Source organism: Bos indicus x Bos taurus, chromosome 12 (genome assembly GCF_003369695.1).
Source record: "Bos indicus x Bos taurus breed Angus x Brahman F1 hybrid chromosome 12, Bos_hybrid_MaternalHap_v2.0, whole genome shotgun sequence".
Lineage (NCBI taxonomy): Eukaryota > Metazoa > Chordata > Mammalia > Artiodactyla > Bovidae > Bos > Bos indicus x Bos taurus.
Genome location: NC_040087.1, coordinates 11,670,947 through 11,686,204, shown reverse-complemented (window position 1 = coordinate 11,686,204; position 15,258 = coordinate 11,670,947). Strand labels below are relative to the sequence as shown.

Below are 15,258 nucleotides of genomic sequence, written 5' to 3'. Positions count from 1 at the left end.
TACTATACTGCACTTTTCTTTTTTCCTTGAAACATACAGTTTCTGACATTGATAATTATTGTTTATTTCCTCCATACGCCAGAATCTGAACTCCATGAGAACAGGGGTTTGTGTGTTTTTGATCACTGAGGTCTATGAAGTACATAGAGTATTACTTGGCATATAGAAGGGATTTAATCATTATTCGATGAATGAACAAATAAGGGGTCAATTATAGCGTTATATTAGTGTTGCATTTGCTTTTCAGCAAAAAAAGGCCAAAGCTGTTTTTCATGTTTGTATTTGAATGAGTTTAGCCTATGAGATACAAGCTTGAAGTTATCATGGTTGCATTCTATTCAGTTGCTTTCATGAATATATGATAACAATAAAAGAATGATCTGAGTCATTTCTGAGTCCAAGTAAGTTCTAAATATCCTTGCTTTCTAAAATGAGCATAGTGAATAATGCGAATCTATTTACTCTAACTTCCTTTGGTCCCTGTCCTTTGGATTATAAATCAGAATTATGTGAACTTTTATCTGAGAAATTTCTCTCTCTCGAGCATAGATTGTATTTTTCTAATATATTCTCAGTTGTCTAAATTATGGGTGAAATATTTTGTTTCCAATTCCTTTTCCTTGATTTTTATTTTGATATTATCTCTGCACATTTACTTTTTTGAAACCAACTTATAAACTATATTATAGCAATGTGAACAAGATGTAAATTGTTTAGAGAGTGATAATACTAATTTCCCCATTTTTAGTATACATAAAAAGTCGTGCATATGTGTATATAATTTCTGAAGATATTTACCATGTGTTATAAAGTTAAAAATGCAGTCTCAGAACCACATGAGTATTTTCCAATTAATGGAAAAAGACTAAATTATCAAAACGATATATGTTTGTATGTATGCATTTAAAATGGAGTAGGACATGGCAACCCACTCCAGTATTCTTGCCTGGAGAATCACATGGACAGAGGAGCCTGGCGGTCTACAGTCCATGGGGTCATTAAGAGTCAGACATGACTGAGTGATTTATTTTTATATATATATATGCATTTAAAAATACTAGCAGGACCAATATTATAAAGCAATCATCAATCAATTAAAAATAAATAAATACTAAATACTGACATGAAAAATATGAAAAAATGAATACACTGAACTGTTAACCCTGGGTGCCTGTGGGGGAAGGAGTGGGATTAGCAGAAGCTCACAGGGACTTCTCTTTCTGTTCTTTGTACTCAAATATCTACTAGTGAGATTATGTCCAAGTATCGTATAATTTTTAACAGAAATAAATCTATGTAGAATAAACCACACATCACTCAGGCTCATTTCCTTTTGCTTTAGTCATTTGCTTTTTTCTGTATACCTATTGTTGGACAGGCTTTCTACGCAGTTTTACACTTTTAAAAATAGAAGTGCTTTGGTGAGCTCTTTAATTGATCATTTCGTATTTGCTATGTCCTTATAAGGGGTTAGTTGCATACTGAGTGTGAATCTATTTTTATTCCTCATAGGTGATATTTTTAGCTGCCATGCAGTGGATAATCCCAAACCCTACTCGGAACTCAGGATGCTCAGGCAGTACGGCCCAAATGTGCCCGAGCCCATCCTTCAGAAGCTCGTCGCTGCCTTTGGAGAGCTGAGGAATTTAGCTGACCAGGGTATTATTAACTACCCTTATTCTACCAGAGAAGTTGTCAACATAGTCAAGCATTTGCAGGTATGGCACCTGCCTGTACGTAAAAGTTTAAAAGAAGTCATCAGTCTTGTTTTAGATTTTTTTTTTTTTTTTTGCCTAATTTGTACCAAGTCTTTCCATTTCTCTTTAATACTGATTCAGGTGATATAGTATGAAATGTCTGTAATCCAAATGAACATTTGCTGTTTAATCTCTGGATTGACTTTGACAAGGTTCTGTGCCATGGCTATTACCAAGGAGCTAGGAAATTTGGTGGGGGTTTTCTGAGGGGTGTGGGAAGACAGGAGAGTGAGACAGAAGGGAAGCTTTACTACTATTTGACTTTATACAACAAGCATATATAGTCTCTGAGTGAAAATATTTTCATTTTGAAAATGAAAGACTTGAAGATAAAAAACTGACTGGAAACTAATAGTATTGATTACATGCCTGTAAATACTGTGAGAAGGTTTTGTTGGATAGAGTAAGTGGACAAGAGAATGAAATTCCTTATAGCCATCCACGATGCATAGGTCACCTTGGAGGGCTTCCCTAATAGCTCAGTTGGTAAAGAATCTGCCTGCAGTGCAGGAGACCCTGGTTCAATTCCTGGGTCGGGAAGATCCACTGGAGAAAGGATAGGCTACCCACTCCAGTATTCTTGGGCTTCCCTTATGGCTCAGCTGGTAAAGAATCCGCCTGCAATGCAGGAGACCTGGGTTCAATCTCTGGGTTCAGAAGATCCCCTGGAGAAGGGAAAGGCTACCCACTCTGGTATTCTGGCCTGGAGAATTCCATGGACTTGATAGTCCATGGGATCACAGTGAGTCGGACACGACTGAACGACTTTCACTTTCACTTTTCACCTTGGTAAAAGAAGACAAAAAGCCTGTGTCAATTCTGCTTTTATAACAAATGATGGTTTCCAAGCGAACAGTCATAACCTAATGACTCTTGACCCCTGAAAACCTAGACAGGAAAATAGAAAGCTTTGTTCTGCCTGTAAAACCATGGCAAGTCCAGCTGAGATTCCAGCACCTAGAGAGAATCAAGACAGAGGCGATGAATGACCCAGAGGACCCCAGCAGTGTGAAGTCAGCTGTCTGTAACCCTCGTTTTCTTTCCCTCTGCGCTTGCCTGCGTCTCTGTTCTCTGTACTTTTTACCTTCTTCTTCCTTTCTTTTCGTATTCCTTTACCTTTTTTTTTCATTTACTCTTGGACTTGTGACTTTTCTGAATATTTCCATATAGATATTCAACACTCTGCTCTATTTAAGTAGCATTTTATAATTTGGTCAATCCAGTTGTTGTTTAGTCGCTAAGTCGTGTCCGACTCTTCTGCGACCCCATGGCCTATAGCCCGCCAGGCTCCTCTGTCCATGTGGATTCTCCAGGCAAGAATACTGGAGTGGGTTGCCATTTCCTCCTCCAGGGGATCTTCTTGATCCAGGGATCAAACTTGTGTCTCCCACATTGCAGGCAGATTCTTTACAACTGAGCCACCAGGGAAGCTCAGTACTCATTTTAAAAGCGGGAGATTTCAGAAAGTGGTGAAAGTCACCAAACCCCAGGATTTGAGTACCGATTTAACATTTGAGAGAAAGAACTGTTTCCCCTCAAATTCTGAAATTTATTGAAAAAGAAAAATATTAAGTCATCAGGGCAAACATTAAAAGAGAAAAGCATTCCTCCTATCTGTTTATCTGACAAGGCCAGTAAGAAAAGGTCTACTGAAGTTTATTTGATCATTATTCTGTCCGTTTGGGAAATCTTTATAATACTGTATATTTTATCACATGGTAATAAGGGATTTTTTTTTAATACAGAAATTTCCCACTGAAGGTCTCTCCAGTGTGGTTAGGAACGTGTTTGACTTTGATTCCTACAACAACGACATGAGGGAGATTTTGACTAACACTTTGCACAAATACGGAATACCAGTTGGAGCAAAACCATCCAATGTGCAGCTGGCGAAGGAGTAAGGCAAATCACTCTTGATAAAGTACTCTTGAGTGTAACTGTTCTGATTCTCAAATGCTGATCATTCTGAGTCTACTGTTATACTCTACTAAACTGACCTGGTGTGGAAATTACTTTTCCATGAGTAAGCTCTTCAAGTATATGGTGCTATTTGCTGGCTGGATTTCAGTTAAATAGCATTATTTATAGGTCTGTAAATTGAGAAATTCAGTTATTCCAGATGTCCCATGAGTAGATGTAATGTAATCAAATAAAGGGAAATATTTGTTTCTTTAACAGTCTCTGTCCTTTTGTTGAATTCCTATGATTCTCATTTTTTCCTAACCTAGTACCGAATCATTGTACAAACATGAAAACTACATGAAGAGATAATATATATTTAGTTAAGATGCTCTTATTTCTGTCACCATATATTTTTTTGTTATAGTTTTCTAAATTTATAATCATATTAACTTGAAATCTGGGGATTACTTACTTTAGCCTGACAGATGAAAGAGGCAGGGAAAATAAGTGGGTTTTATTTCATGTGGGCTACTTGCCTGCTCTTTATTTTGTAATTATAGGCTATATACTTAACAAAGAATCTTAACAAATATGATATTGTTGACCAGAAAGATAATTGACAGTGTTTATTAGTAGGATAATTAAGTCAGTGCAAATTCACAAGAAAACAGTTTTAAATATGCATAACTTATTGATAATGCATCTAATGTTGTCTTTGTCTGTAGGGAAATCCATTATCATAAATTCCCAAGGGACAAAAATTGCTTTTTATTTAACTTCAGTCTCATATAGGAGGAACTCTCTGCCTTAGGAAAAGACTGTTGTATATAATGATTAGTCCGGCTACATATATTTATTCTAAGTGCTTACATTATCAGTATTTATTCTTTGAAGTTATTATAAAACTTGTTAGAATATATGCTAATAAAAATAAATTGTTAAGGCTTTAATAATTTCTTCAAAGATTTCTTAAAAAGAAACAAATATTTCCCTTTAGTGGTAAAAGAGCTAGATGGAATTATGTTAGAAATTTATCAGTGAATTGGTTTATATTATTAATAAGTAAATTTTCTTTTTGATAAGAATGATATTATGTCCTTGCTAATATATACACTTTTCTGTGGAATACTGTTCTACTGATTGATTAGAATATTTATGGGCATTTTGAAACTAGTTTGGTGATTTAATGGGTATAACGTATCTCCTACATTAGAGAGTTCAAGAAATGTCTTTAATGTGCAAACTTCTGTTAGTACTCATGTTTTTTTGCATCCTTTTTATAAATTATATCTTGGGTTTCAATTGGAAATAAGATGATTTTTAATTTGTTTTACCATTAACAAATTTATATACAGTTTTAGCTTCATGGAAACCAGGCTTGTGATTTTAAAATAACTTTTTTTCTACTCTGTACAACTTGAAATAAAATTTAAAATGTGTATTAGTTGGTAAGATCAATCAAAAGAAAAACTGTTGGCTATTTAAGTTTCTAAGGAAGACAGATACAGTGATTTAGCTTATGCATTACTGTTTCCAGTTCTATACTGAAAAATTCTTGCCATGGCTTGTTCATTGTTGCCATGGCGTGTTAATTCCAACTCTTTTTTTAAATTCTTATTTATGAGTGGAAGCAAAAGTGCATTTGAGCCTGGAAACAAATGGTCATGCCTGAGACCAGCATGGAGAGAACTGGTTGTCCACCCACTGCATGTAGCTAAAAATAGACTTATAGCAGATGTGGGGGAAGTGTGAATTTTCCTTTGGAGTGGAGATAATAGCGGACTACAGTTTGCACATTCAGAGCATCTTTTCATCACCTGTAAATTGCAATGACTTGAACAGCTCAAAGGTAGTGATGCTATTTTATTAGTGAAATCCACAGGTTCCACACATCTTATTTCTATCGAATTATCAGCCTTGTACTTCGAGAGGGGAGCGTGGTAGGGTGAACAAAGCAACGTCCTGGGAATTCAGCAGTTGGTGACATGTTCAACGTGCATGTCTGGGTTAAACGTGAGGAAACAGATTTTACCCTGTTTGTAAAATGAGAGCATTTTACTGTAGCGTAACCATATAACTTATCACCTAATCAAGATGCTTTTTAGAATGAAAGGGCACTATTAATAATAAGTCTGTAAAAAAAGATGTGGAATAAGACTGTTCTAGTGAGACCACAGTATATTTTCATCTTTAGAAGGTTAATAAGGTTTCTTCTTATTCTAACACCCTTTGCATTTTAATATAATCTTAATTTTCTCTCATCTGCAAAGACAAAAACAAATTAAAAAGAAGTAATACTTACACTTTCTCTCCTCAAGTAGCACACTGATAATAGTAATCACAGACCTCTGAAAATTCAAAGTTGTCCCCATGCAGTCTTATGATTTGCTTTGACTTTTCTAGACTTTTGGCTAAACTTTATACTTCACTAATTGATGTTGGTTGCTGCTCTTGTTCAGTCGCTAAGTCATGTCCAACTCTTTGCAATCCCATGGACTGTAGCCTGCCAGGCTCCTCTGTCCATGGGGTTTTCCAGGCAAGAATACTAGAGTGGGTTACCTTTTCCTTCACCAAGGGATCTTCCCGGGCCAGGGGTCAAAGCTGTGTATCCTGCATCAGCAGGCAGGTTCTTTACCAGTGAGCCATCAGGGAAGCCCATACTTCTCTGACCTTTTGCTAAATCAGTTCTTTGAGGCTGCGCCTGTTCATCTCTGGACATCCTGCGTTAGTGAAGAAGATTCACATTAGATTTCTGTCCCTAAGGAAGAAGAACCAAATGTTTTAATTGCTATTAATATCCTTTTGCCCTGAATGAAAAATTATTGCTACAGCCTGTTAATTTTCTTGTTCTCTAATTCAATCTTTATTCAATAGGAAAAAAAATTGCATTGAACCCAGAGTAAGATGGTTACATTCACACACAAGATGGTGATGAAAAAATAACTGACCATGAGTGTAAGTGTGTAAGTAAAAAGAGATGTAAGACAGATGTTGTTGAAGAGGGAGACTTTCCCCATGGGGCAGAGCTGATGCTGGTCCACTGTTTATACTGTATAAACAGTCTTCTGCAGCTACCTTCCTCCTCAACTGAAATCAGAATGTACTGTGGCTGTTCGGTGATGCTCTTCAGTGAAATTCCTGAGACCTTGTCATTTTCATTCTCCTAAAGAGTGCAGTGATATGGTGCCTGTCTCATTCATAGGCCTCTGTAAAAGTTTTTTTTTTTTTTTTTTTTCCCATTGGAGTATAATTCCTTTACAATGTTGTGATACTTTTCTGTACATTTTTAAAAGGCCTAGTGTGATATTAGGAGATGAATATGATTTATCTTATTTACTACACTTGTAAACTGGTACTTGTAGGCTGTCATACTGGGTAGTTATTTCAGCTTGCTTGATTAAGCCATAATGCAGCTCTTTTCCCAATCTAAACACATTCCACATCTCAGTATTGGGATCGGAACTGGCTGCCTAGGTCCCTATGTTGCATTTGCCCCTTTGTACTAGTACTTCTTGAAGTTTTTCTGTTGTTTCCTTTTAAGTTTCTAATACATGGGAAAGGATATGTCAGAGAGGTGACGACCATAATAAGCACACTGGGAGTAATTTAGGCAGAAATAGGAGGATTTGGCTTAAACTCCGAGCTCTTAAAAAAGTAATCTCAGCTCTTGAGTTTCAGATGTCATTATTGGGGGAAAAAATACACATACACACACATATACATACATATGTATGCGTGCATGCTCAGTCAGTGTCTGACTCTTCTCAACCCCACCAGGCTCCTCTGTCCATGGGATTTCTCAGGCAAGAATACTGGAGTGGGTTGTCATTTCCTTCTCCAGGGGATCTTCCCAAACCAGGGTTCAGACCAGTGTCTCCGGGATTGGCAGGCAGATTCTTTACCACTTGAGTCACCTGGGAAGCCCCACACATAATTCACATAATTAGATTCAAACATCCAACCAAACGCATATTGATTATCTGCTATAGTAGATATATATCTACATTTCAAAGCAAAGTTTGCTTGTTTTACCATCAGATAAGCTTTTATTATTATTATTATTCAAGAATAAACATACTGCTAGCACATTAGCTCTTCCAAATTTAAAGCTGTTTCAGAGTAAGTTGTGAACTATAACATACTCAGGAAACATTTGTTTTAAAGGGAGAAAAAGTCCTTTTTTTCTGTACATTCATTTTCAAGAGACTTATACAATATTTCATCTTAATATGGATAATATTATCATTGCATTTTATAGATAAAGAATTTGAGGAACAGAGAGGTTACCTCACCTACCTAAGGTTAGAAATCTGATCAGGAGCAGAACTGTAATATGCACAATTTTAATTCCAGTTTTAAAGATGAATATAAGCCGATCCATATGCACATGTAGGCAGTTTCTAAATCAGAATTATTTTTGCATACTGAAAATCACCAATAGTTTTGGTTTAAAAGCACCTTAGAACTTTAGATAATCAACTTGGAAATCATTGACCATGATGTCATACATGTAATATACATATGCTTCAGAGAGCTGTGATAGACTTAGATTTGGGGGATTTAGCCATATTTCACAATGTTGAAAAGCAAGTTGATATAGACTTTTGGCACAACAAAAATCATTTTAAAGACCTCTTCATCCCCAGTTAAGCTTTCCTCTTTTTTTTTTTTTTTTTTTCTCTTAATAATGAAAGATCATGAAGTAAAACACAAGGTAATTCATTCAGAAAAATAAAAACTCTAGAAAACTTATATTTGACTACCATACAGAAGAAGCAGACTAGCCATCATTCTTCTTGATTTGGAACACAAAAGGAATTTACTAAGTCTTCTCAAACATTGTAGTCATTTTTACATAAATCAAATATAAAAAGACATTATCTCCACCCTCTGAATTTAACTTGGTGTGTTTAATGTCTTCCTGTCTTCCCTAGGAGACACACCTAACTATAAAATACTTAAATGCTGATTCTTCTTGATCCACACTCTTTGCCCCCAACCCTATTGATTTCTTTTTAAAATGCTGCTTGATTTCTGAAGCCAGTTGTATAAGCTTTTATATGTAGCATTTCTCTATGATGTATACCAACTAAATGAAGAATGATGTCCTATTTATTTTTAAAATAAATTAGCAAAAAGAAAAATTAAAACACTAATAATTCCACCATCCAGAAACAATTATTATTTAATCCTTCTAGATCTTTTCCTAGGGTTCTATGTGTTATTTCAACTGAGAAATATTTCTTTACAGTTTTTTTTTCCCCTGAGTTTTTCTTCTTAATAAAAGAGACATGACCCTGAAAGGAGATCCTTTTAAAAACACTTAATTCCCAATCTTCTTTGTTGAAAAGAAGTATATCTATAGTAGATTAGATTCTAGCATGTATACACTCATCTCACAATCCCACTTTTTTTCTCCTTCCATCTTGATCCTTGAGTTTTTAGACTTAAAGTATTTATTCTAAACATAATGAACAGATTCATAAAGCATATAAGTTGCTTTAAGCTAGGCATTTCTCTGGCATTTCAACAAAAGTAAGGAATAAACACATTAATACCAACACATTGTGTCTTTATGCATATGTTTAAATGTCATTATGCTTTACAGACTCATAGAAATGCTGTTGCTAGCCAGACTGCACATCTAAAAATGACTGCTATGTGTGACTGCACTTCTAAAGTGTCCCATGGCTGGTAAAGAAGCCCTATTGGAATCTTGAAATCACTCCTCTGATGTCCTGTTGATGTCTCTGTTCTCTCTCTGCTTTCAAATGCTTTATTAAAAACTTTTAAACTTCACTTTTTCAGGTGAAATAAGGTAATTTGAATTAACTCAGTCTAAGATGATATTAGCCAATACTTTTTATTAAATTTATTTAATAGGTTCCATTTTCAATAATTTAAAAACACTGTGGTAGCTGTTGATAGTAGCTGCCTTTGAGAGAGGCTCTGGGAAGGAAACGAAAGCCTTACTTTCTGTCCTAACGTGTATTACTTCCTATAGTTTATTTTTCAAATGTCTCCAGACTCTCTGGGCCCTGGAATTTTCCCATTTGTTTTCTTATTTAAATAAAATAAAAAAGTTAAAGATTTATTCTGAAATCACTGTTTCTTGGGACCATGGCCACCAGTACAGCAGAGCTTACACTGCCCTGCAATGCCTGCCCTGAGGGTGTAACAGTGACGCCCTTACCAATGACAAATGAGAAACCAAGTTAAGCAGGCATGTCTATAGCAGCTCAACATAATATAAGTAAGTTTATGCATTGGTAGGGGCTTCCCTGGAGGCTCAGCAGTAAAAGAATCTGCCTGCCAGTGCAGAGCCACAGGAGATTCAGGTTTGATCCATGGGTCGGGAAGATCCCCTGGAGGAGAGCATGGCAACCCACTCCAATATTCTTTCCTGGAGAATCTCCATGGACAGATGGCTGGAGGGTTACAGTTCATGAGATTGCAAAGAATTACAACTAAAGCAACTTAAGTTTATTCTATGTAGAATCCTTTACTTAACACTACCATCCTCAAAATCACACTTAATAATCTAGTTGCTGCTGCTGCTGCTAAGTTGCTTCAGTCGTGTCTGACTCTGTGCGACCCCATAGAGGGCAGCCTACCAGGCTCCCCGGTCCCTGGGATTCTCCAGGCAAGAACACTGGAGTGGGTTGCCATTTCCTTCTCCAAGGGATGAAAGTGGAAAGTGAAAGTGAAGTCGCTCAATCACGTCTGACTCTTAGTGACCCCATGGACTGCAGTCCACCAGGCTCCTCCGTCCATGGGATTTTCCAGGCAAGTGTACTGGAGTGGGATGCCATTGCCTTCTCCGAATAATCTAGTTAGCTTTAGCCAAATAATTATCAATCACTCTGTATATGTGCATCACTTCTAAGTCATTACAAATTAAAGAGACTTGGCTTCCATCTCCAGGCCAACAGCTCCTGTGTTCACAGGTGGAGTGGATTACCCAGGGGAAAGGTAGGGTGCACTTTCTGTAGACCGGCCTCAGACAGATCTGGACAAACCTGGTTGGGGAGGTACTCAAGGGATCCAAACTTGAAATACTGGATTAAATAACCTTTAATGTCCCTCAAGCTCATAGATTCTGTGGTTCACTGCCCCTAGTTGAATTGGAAAGCTGAGCAAGTAGTCACTCTTTTCCCTTATATCAGCAACCATTCACTACTTTATCAGCCAGTCTCACCGCATGTTTTCATAGAACTCCCAATGAAGGTAGCTGAGGCTGTTTTCCTGTTTGTTGTAAGAGATGTTGATATCTCACTGTAGTGTGTGTTACAGGATCACGTTTCGTATTGATCTTTCTCTTTAGAGCAGTGCCTAGTGTACATATTTCAGACAGAACAGCTTCATCTATATTGAATGTCTTTTAAAAGGGTATCTGTCTCAATGAAGACATATAGCTGTGTCACACGAGTGTATGCTTCTCGGTTCTGTCTCGTCACAACAAAGATTTGGAGTGACGGACATTAAAGCCCTCAGAGCGTCACAGCTCTCAGGTCTTGGACAGACCGTGTTACAGCTCTCAGGTCTTGAATGGACCGTGTTATAGCTCTTAGACAAATCAGTGTTACAGCTCCGTGTTACAGCTCTATTTTATTTAGAAACTAGCAGGAAAATCCATCTTCGAGGCATGAAGGCATGTCGACCCAAGAACGCGAAGAGAAGAGTGCCCCAGCGCGTGGGAGAGAAAGAGACCCCCAGCCCTTTGACTCCTCTTTTTATATGCTTTTTCTCCCGCTGGGCCTGCCCTATGTAAATTGGGCTAGCCAGGAGTGTTGTTTGTTCTACCTGACTCCTCACTCGGGTCCTCAGACCTTCCTTTGTTCTATTTCCACGGGCTTTTCTCTTCCTTGTCTTTTAGCCACCGCCATTCTGGACTCCTGTTTCCTATTCTAACTACCTAACACCTGTATCTGTCTTCTTCCACATAAAGACTTATCCTGTGTAACTGAAATGTCAATGTGGCTGCTTCTTCTCTGACCAAGACTAACTATGGGGTCTTCCAAGTACTGAAAGTGTTAGTCGCTCAGTCTTGTCTGACTCTTTGCAGCCCCATGGACTGTAGCCCACCAGACCCCCGTCCATGGAATTCTCCAGGCAAGAATACTGGGGTGGGTTGCCATTCCCTTCTCCAGCGGATCTTCCTGACCCAAGGATCAAACCCAAGTCTCCTGCATTACAGGAAGATTCTTTACTGTCTGAGCCACCAGAGAAGCCCCAAATATCAGGAGACATCAAAAAGAACATCATCCCCAACCAGGGTTCTCTCTAGAGTAATTTCATTAGGTTTATTTTTGACTGTAAGAGTGATTATCAGTTTACTATTTATCCCATGAAATTAAAAGGCTCAATGTTTTGTGCTTCCCTTTCCATTTTCCAAACTATTATATGCTGTAATTGTCCTATTAAAGAGTTAGTTTTTACAAATGAGTTCATTGTATTGATCACGAAGTTCTAAGGTAAACAGTTCTGCTCTTTGTGGTGATTTACTTTCACTTTGTAAAATAGCTCTTTAATTTTCAAAAACAATAAGATTTACATAATGACATCTGAGATGAGATGGTTGGATGGCATCACTGACTCAGTGGACAGGAGTGTGAGCAGACTCCAGGAGATAAGGGAAGCCTGGAGCACTGCAGTTGCTGCAGGGGTCACAAAGATTGAACATGACTTAGCAAGTGAATAAACAATGACATCTCAGAACTATTATAAGCAGAAGAGTGGTATTGGGTTTTATAGTTTCACAGTCCTTGCCCTTATTCTCTTGGTATATTTTGAAGTAGCTTCACAGTCATTTTATTAAAACTTGCTTTCACTTCCTTTATGGGGGTGCACAGAAAAATTTAAAAATACAACCAGTCTACATAGGAATTGTCAAGATCTATGAATCTTCTTCAATACTCATCTTTGACAGTCTCACAGAATTATCCTTGATCCTTTCAGTTCAGTTCAGGTCAGTCGCTCAGTCGTATCTGACTCTTTGCGACCTCATGAATCGCAGCACGCGAGGCCTCCCTGTCCATCACCATCTCCCGGAGTTCACTCAATTGATCCTTTAGGCATTTGTAAATGATCTCTGTCACCTGGCTGGGTAGAAATCCTGAATCCCAACCAATTGGTAACTCTTTCAAACATACTTTCATTCTTTGTTGAGAGTTAGGTAGTCAAGATTCAGTGAGGATAATCTGCTGTGGTAGTTTGCAACTTGCCATCAAGATGAGAAACAAGTAGGTGAAGCTGTTGGCGCTTGTAATGTAACCGAGCATTCATTCATTTGGGCTTCTCTGGTGGCTCAGCAGTAACAAATCCACCTGCAGTGGAGGAGCTGAAGGAGATGTCATCGGGAAGACCCCCTGGAGGAGGACCTGGCCACCCACTCCAGTATTCTTGCCTGGAGAATCACATGGACAGAGGAGACTGGTGGACTGCAGTCCATAGAGTGGCAAAAAGCCAGACCCGACTAAAGCGACTTAGCGTGCAACATGCACGCATTCGTTCATTTAGCAAACACGATTGAACATTTGAAAAGTGAAAATGTTGGTCACTCAGTCGTGTCCAATTCTTTGCAACCCCATGGACTGCCAGTACAGGAGACACAAGAGACTCCAGTTCGCGATCCCTGAGTCAGGAAGATCCCCTGGAATAGGAAATGGCAAACCTGCTCCAGTATTCTTGCCTGGAAAATTCCATGGATGGAGGAGCCTGGCGGGCTACAGTCCATGGGCCCCAAAGAGTCAGACAGAATTGAGTGACTAAACAAACACACCCATTGAACATTTACATGGTAAACACTAAATGAGGAGTCAAAAATCTAAGGAAGAAGAAGGCTCAGAATCTGCTTTCAAGGAGACCATAATAATCGGGGAAGCACTCAGGTAGAGAGTGCCTTGTGTTCTGACAAGAGCGAGCAAAGAGGTAGGGTTGCTGCCTTCTGCCCCAGGGGGAGATTCAAGGACAGTCACCAGGCTAAATCTTTGTAGGATGAATAGGTGTTCTCCTGGCTAATAAAGGAGAAGAAAGAGCTTCAAGCAGAGACAGTTTTACAGGGCATGCTGCATGATGAGACTGAAAGAGGAGAGTTGAGGGAACCGTAGAAGAATTTGAAGCCAGAGAGTAACATGGTCTGATTCATAAATTAGAAAGACCCTTCTAAGTTTTCTAAAGATAAGAAACTGAAAGGCAGAGAAACTGAAAGCAGGAAGACCTGCGTATTGGGAAGCAACTGCAGTGATTCCAGTGATGAACCATGAGAGCTTACGCTGTGGCATTGGGGATAAAAAAAGAGGGGCATGGGATGAGAGGTTTCCATAGCAGAACTGATGAATTCTAAGTGGCAGAGATTCAAGCGAGTAGGATGTAAGCCTTACTTTCAATGAATTAGCAATCTTGAGAAAACATGTAAACTCTCAAGCTTATTATGCAATGTTATATTCAAAGTGCTGCATTCACAGTCGGGTTGCTCGTCCTATGAGTCCTTCTTGTGGGAAATAATAGTAGTTTGGGGGTTTTTTGTTTGTTTTCTGGGGAAATTTCCAACTGAGAGAGTTTCAGCCCCAGTCATTGTTGATGTGAATAACTAGACAAGGAAAGAGTTTAAGATTCAAAAATACTAAGATGTGGTTGGTAAAGCAGATGGCAGGAAAAAAAGAAGTTTTTGCAGTGAAATTTGAAGAGAGTTGAGGGAAAGGAAACCCAAGCCCCAGACCTGTAGTCTCACAACTTCAGTGAAGAGGAAGAAAGAGATGTGTGGAGCTTGGTGACCACATCTGCTTTAGCATGGAGTGACCCTGGGCAGCAGCGCTGACTCTGCACAGTGTCAACCTGGATATGGGGGAGCTGTCTGAGAAGTGTTAGCCAAGAAAGACAAGTTTCCCCAAGTCTTCTTTTCATCTCATGCATCCAAATGACTTCTCATTTCTGTGACCACAGCAGGATCTCAGTGGCAGAGGTGAACAAATCTAAGTTGTAAAGTGAAAACCATAATGTCTAAATGCAGAGCCAGACAATGAAAGGAAAAACACATGTCATGCTCATGTACACATCATTTGCAGCAAAGCAAAATTTATTTCCCAGCAACATGCAAGACTGAGGGAAGGGAAATTCAGAAGTTTCTTGCAAATAAGGGAGAATCACCCGGGGCAGTAGTACCCATTACTGGTAGTTTAAAGTATTTAAGGTGGAGTTTCTGTTTTCATTATGTAGAGTGTTGACTTTTTATTTTAGAGAGGATAAATATTTGCAAGGGACTTCATAGATTCACTTCTGACCACACTCTCTATCAGGCCTTAAATTTGAAAACTGCAGATACTACAGAACTCTATTCTACGAGTTTCTAAGAGTTCCATATGTACAAATTTCCTTGGAAACCCAGAAGAGCAAGAGATTCATTTTGCCCAGAAAGAAATGTGGGAGAAGGATGCAAGAGGGAGTGACATTTGGATTGGGCTTTAAGAATGAGAAAGATTTCATCAAAGAGGCAATAGCAGAAAGGAGTTCTGGGCTGAAGTAAAAACCTCATGGACGCATGAAGATGCAGAGTATGTGGAAGAACAGCAAGTAGCAAATCGCAGTAACTAAGGCATAT

At 38.4% G+C, this 15,258-nt stretch overlaps 1 protein-coding gene across 4 annotated transcripts in view; it reads left to right on the top strand.

Annotated features, from left to right (window-relative positions):
• VWA8 (von Willebrand factor A domain containing 8) overlaps positions 1–15,258 on the top strand; it is a 401,096-nt gene that overhangs the window by 198,156 nt on the left and 187,682 nt on the right. For all 4 annotated transcript variants that reach the window (XM_027557142.1, XM_027557141.1, XM_027557144.1 and 1 more), the window contains exons 25-26: positions 1,513–1,718; positions 3,503–3,654. In XM_027557142.1, coding sequence (XP_027412943.1) covers positions 1,513–1,718; positions 3,503–3,654 — 358 coding nt within the window. The remainder of the gene's footprint in view (positions 1–1,512; positions 1,719–3,502; positions 3,655–15,258) is intronic.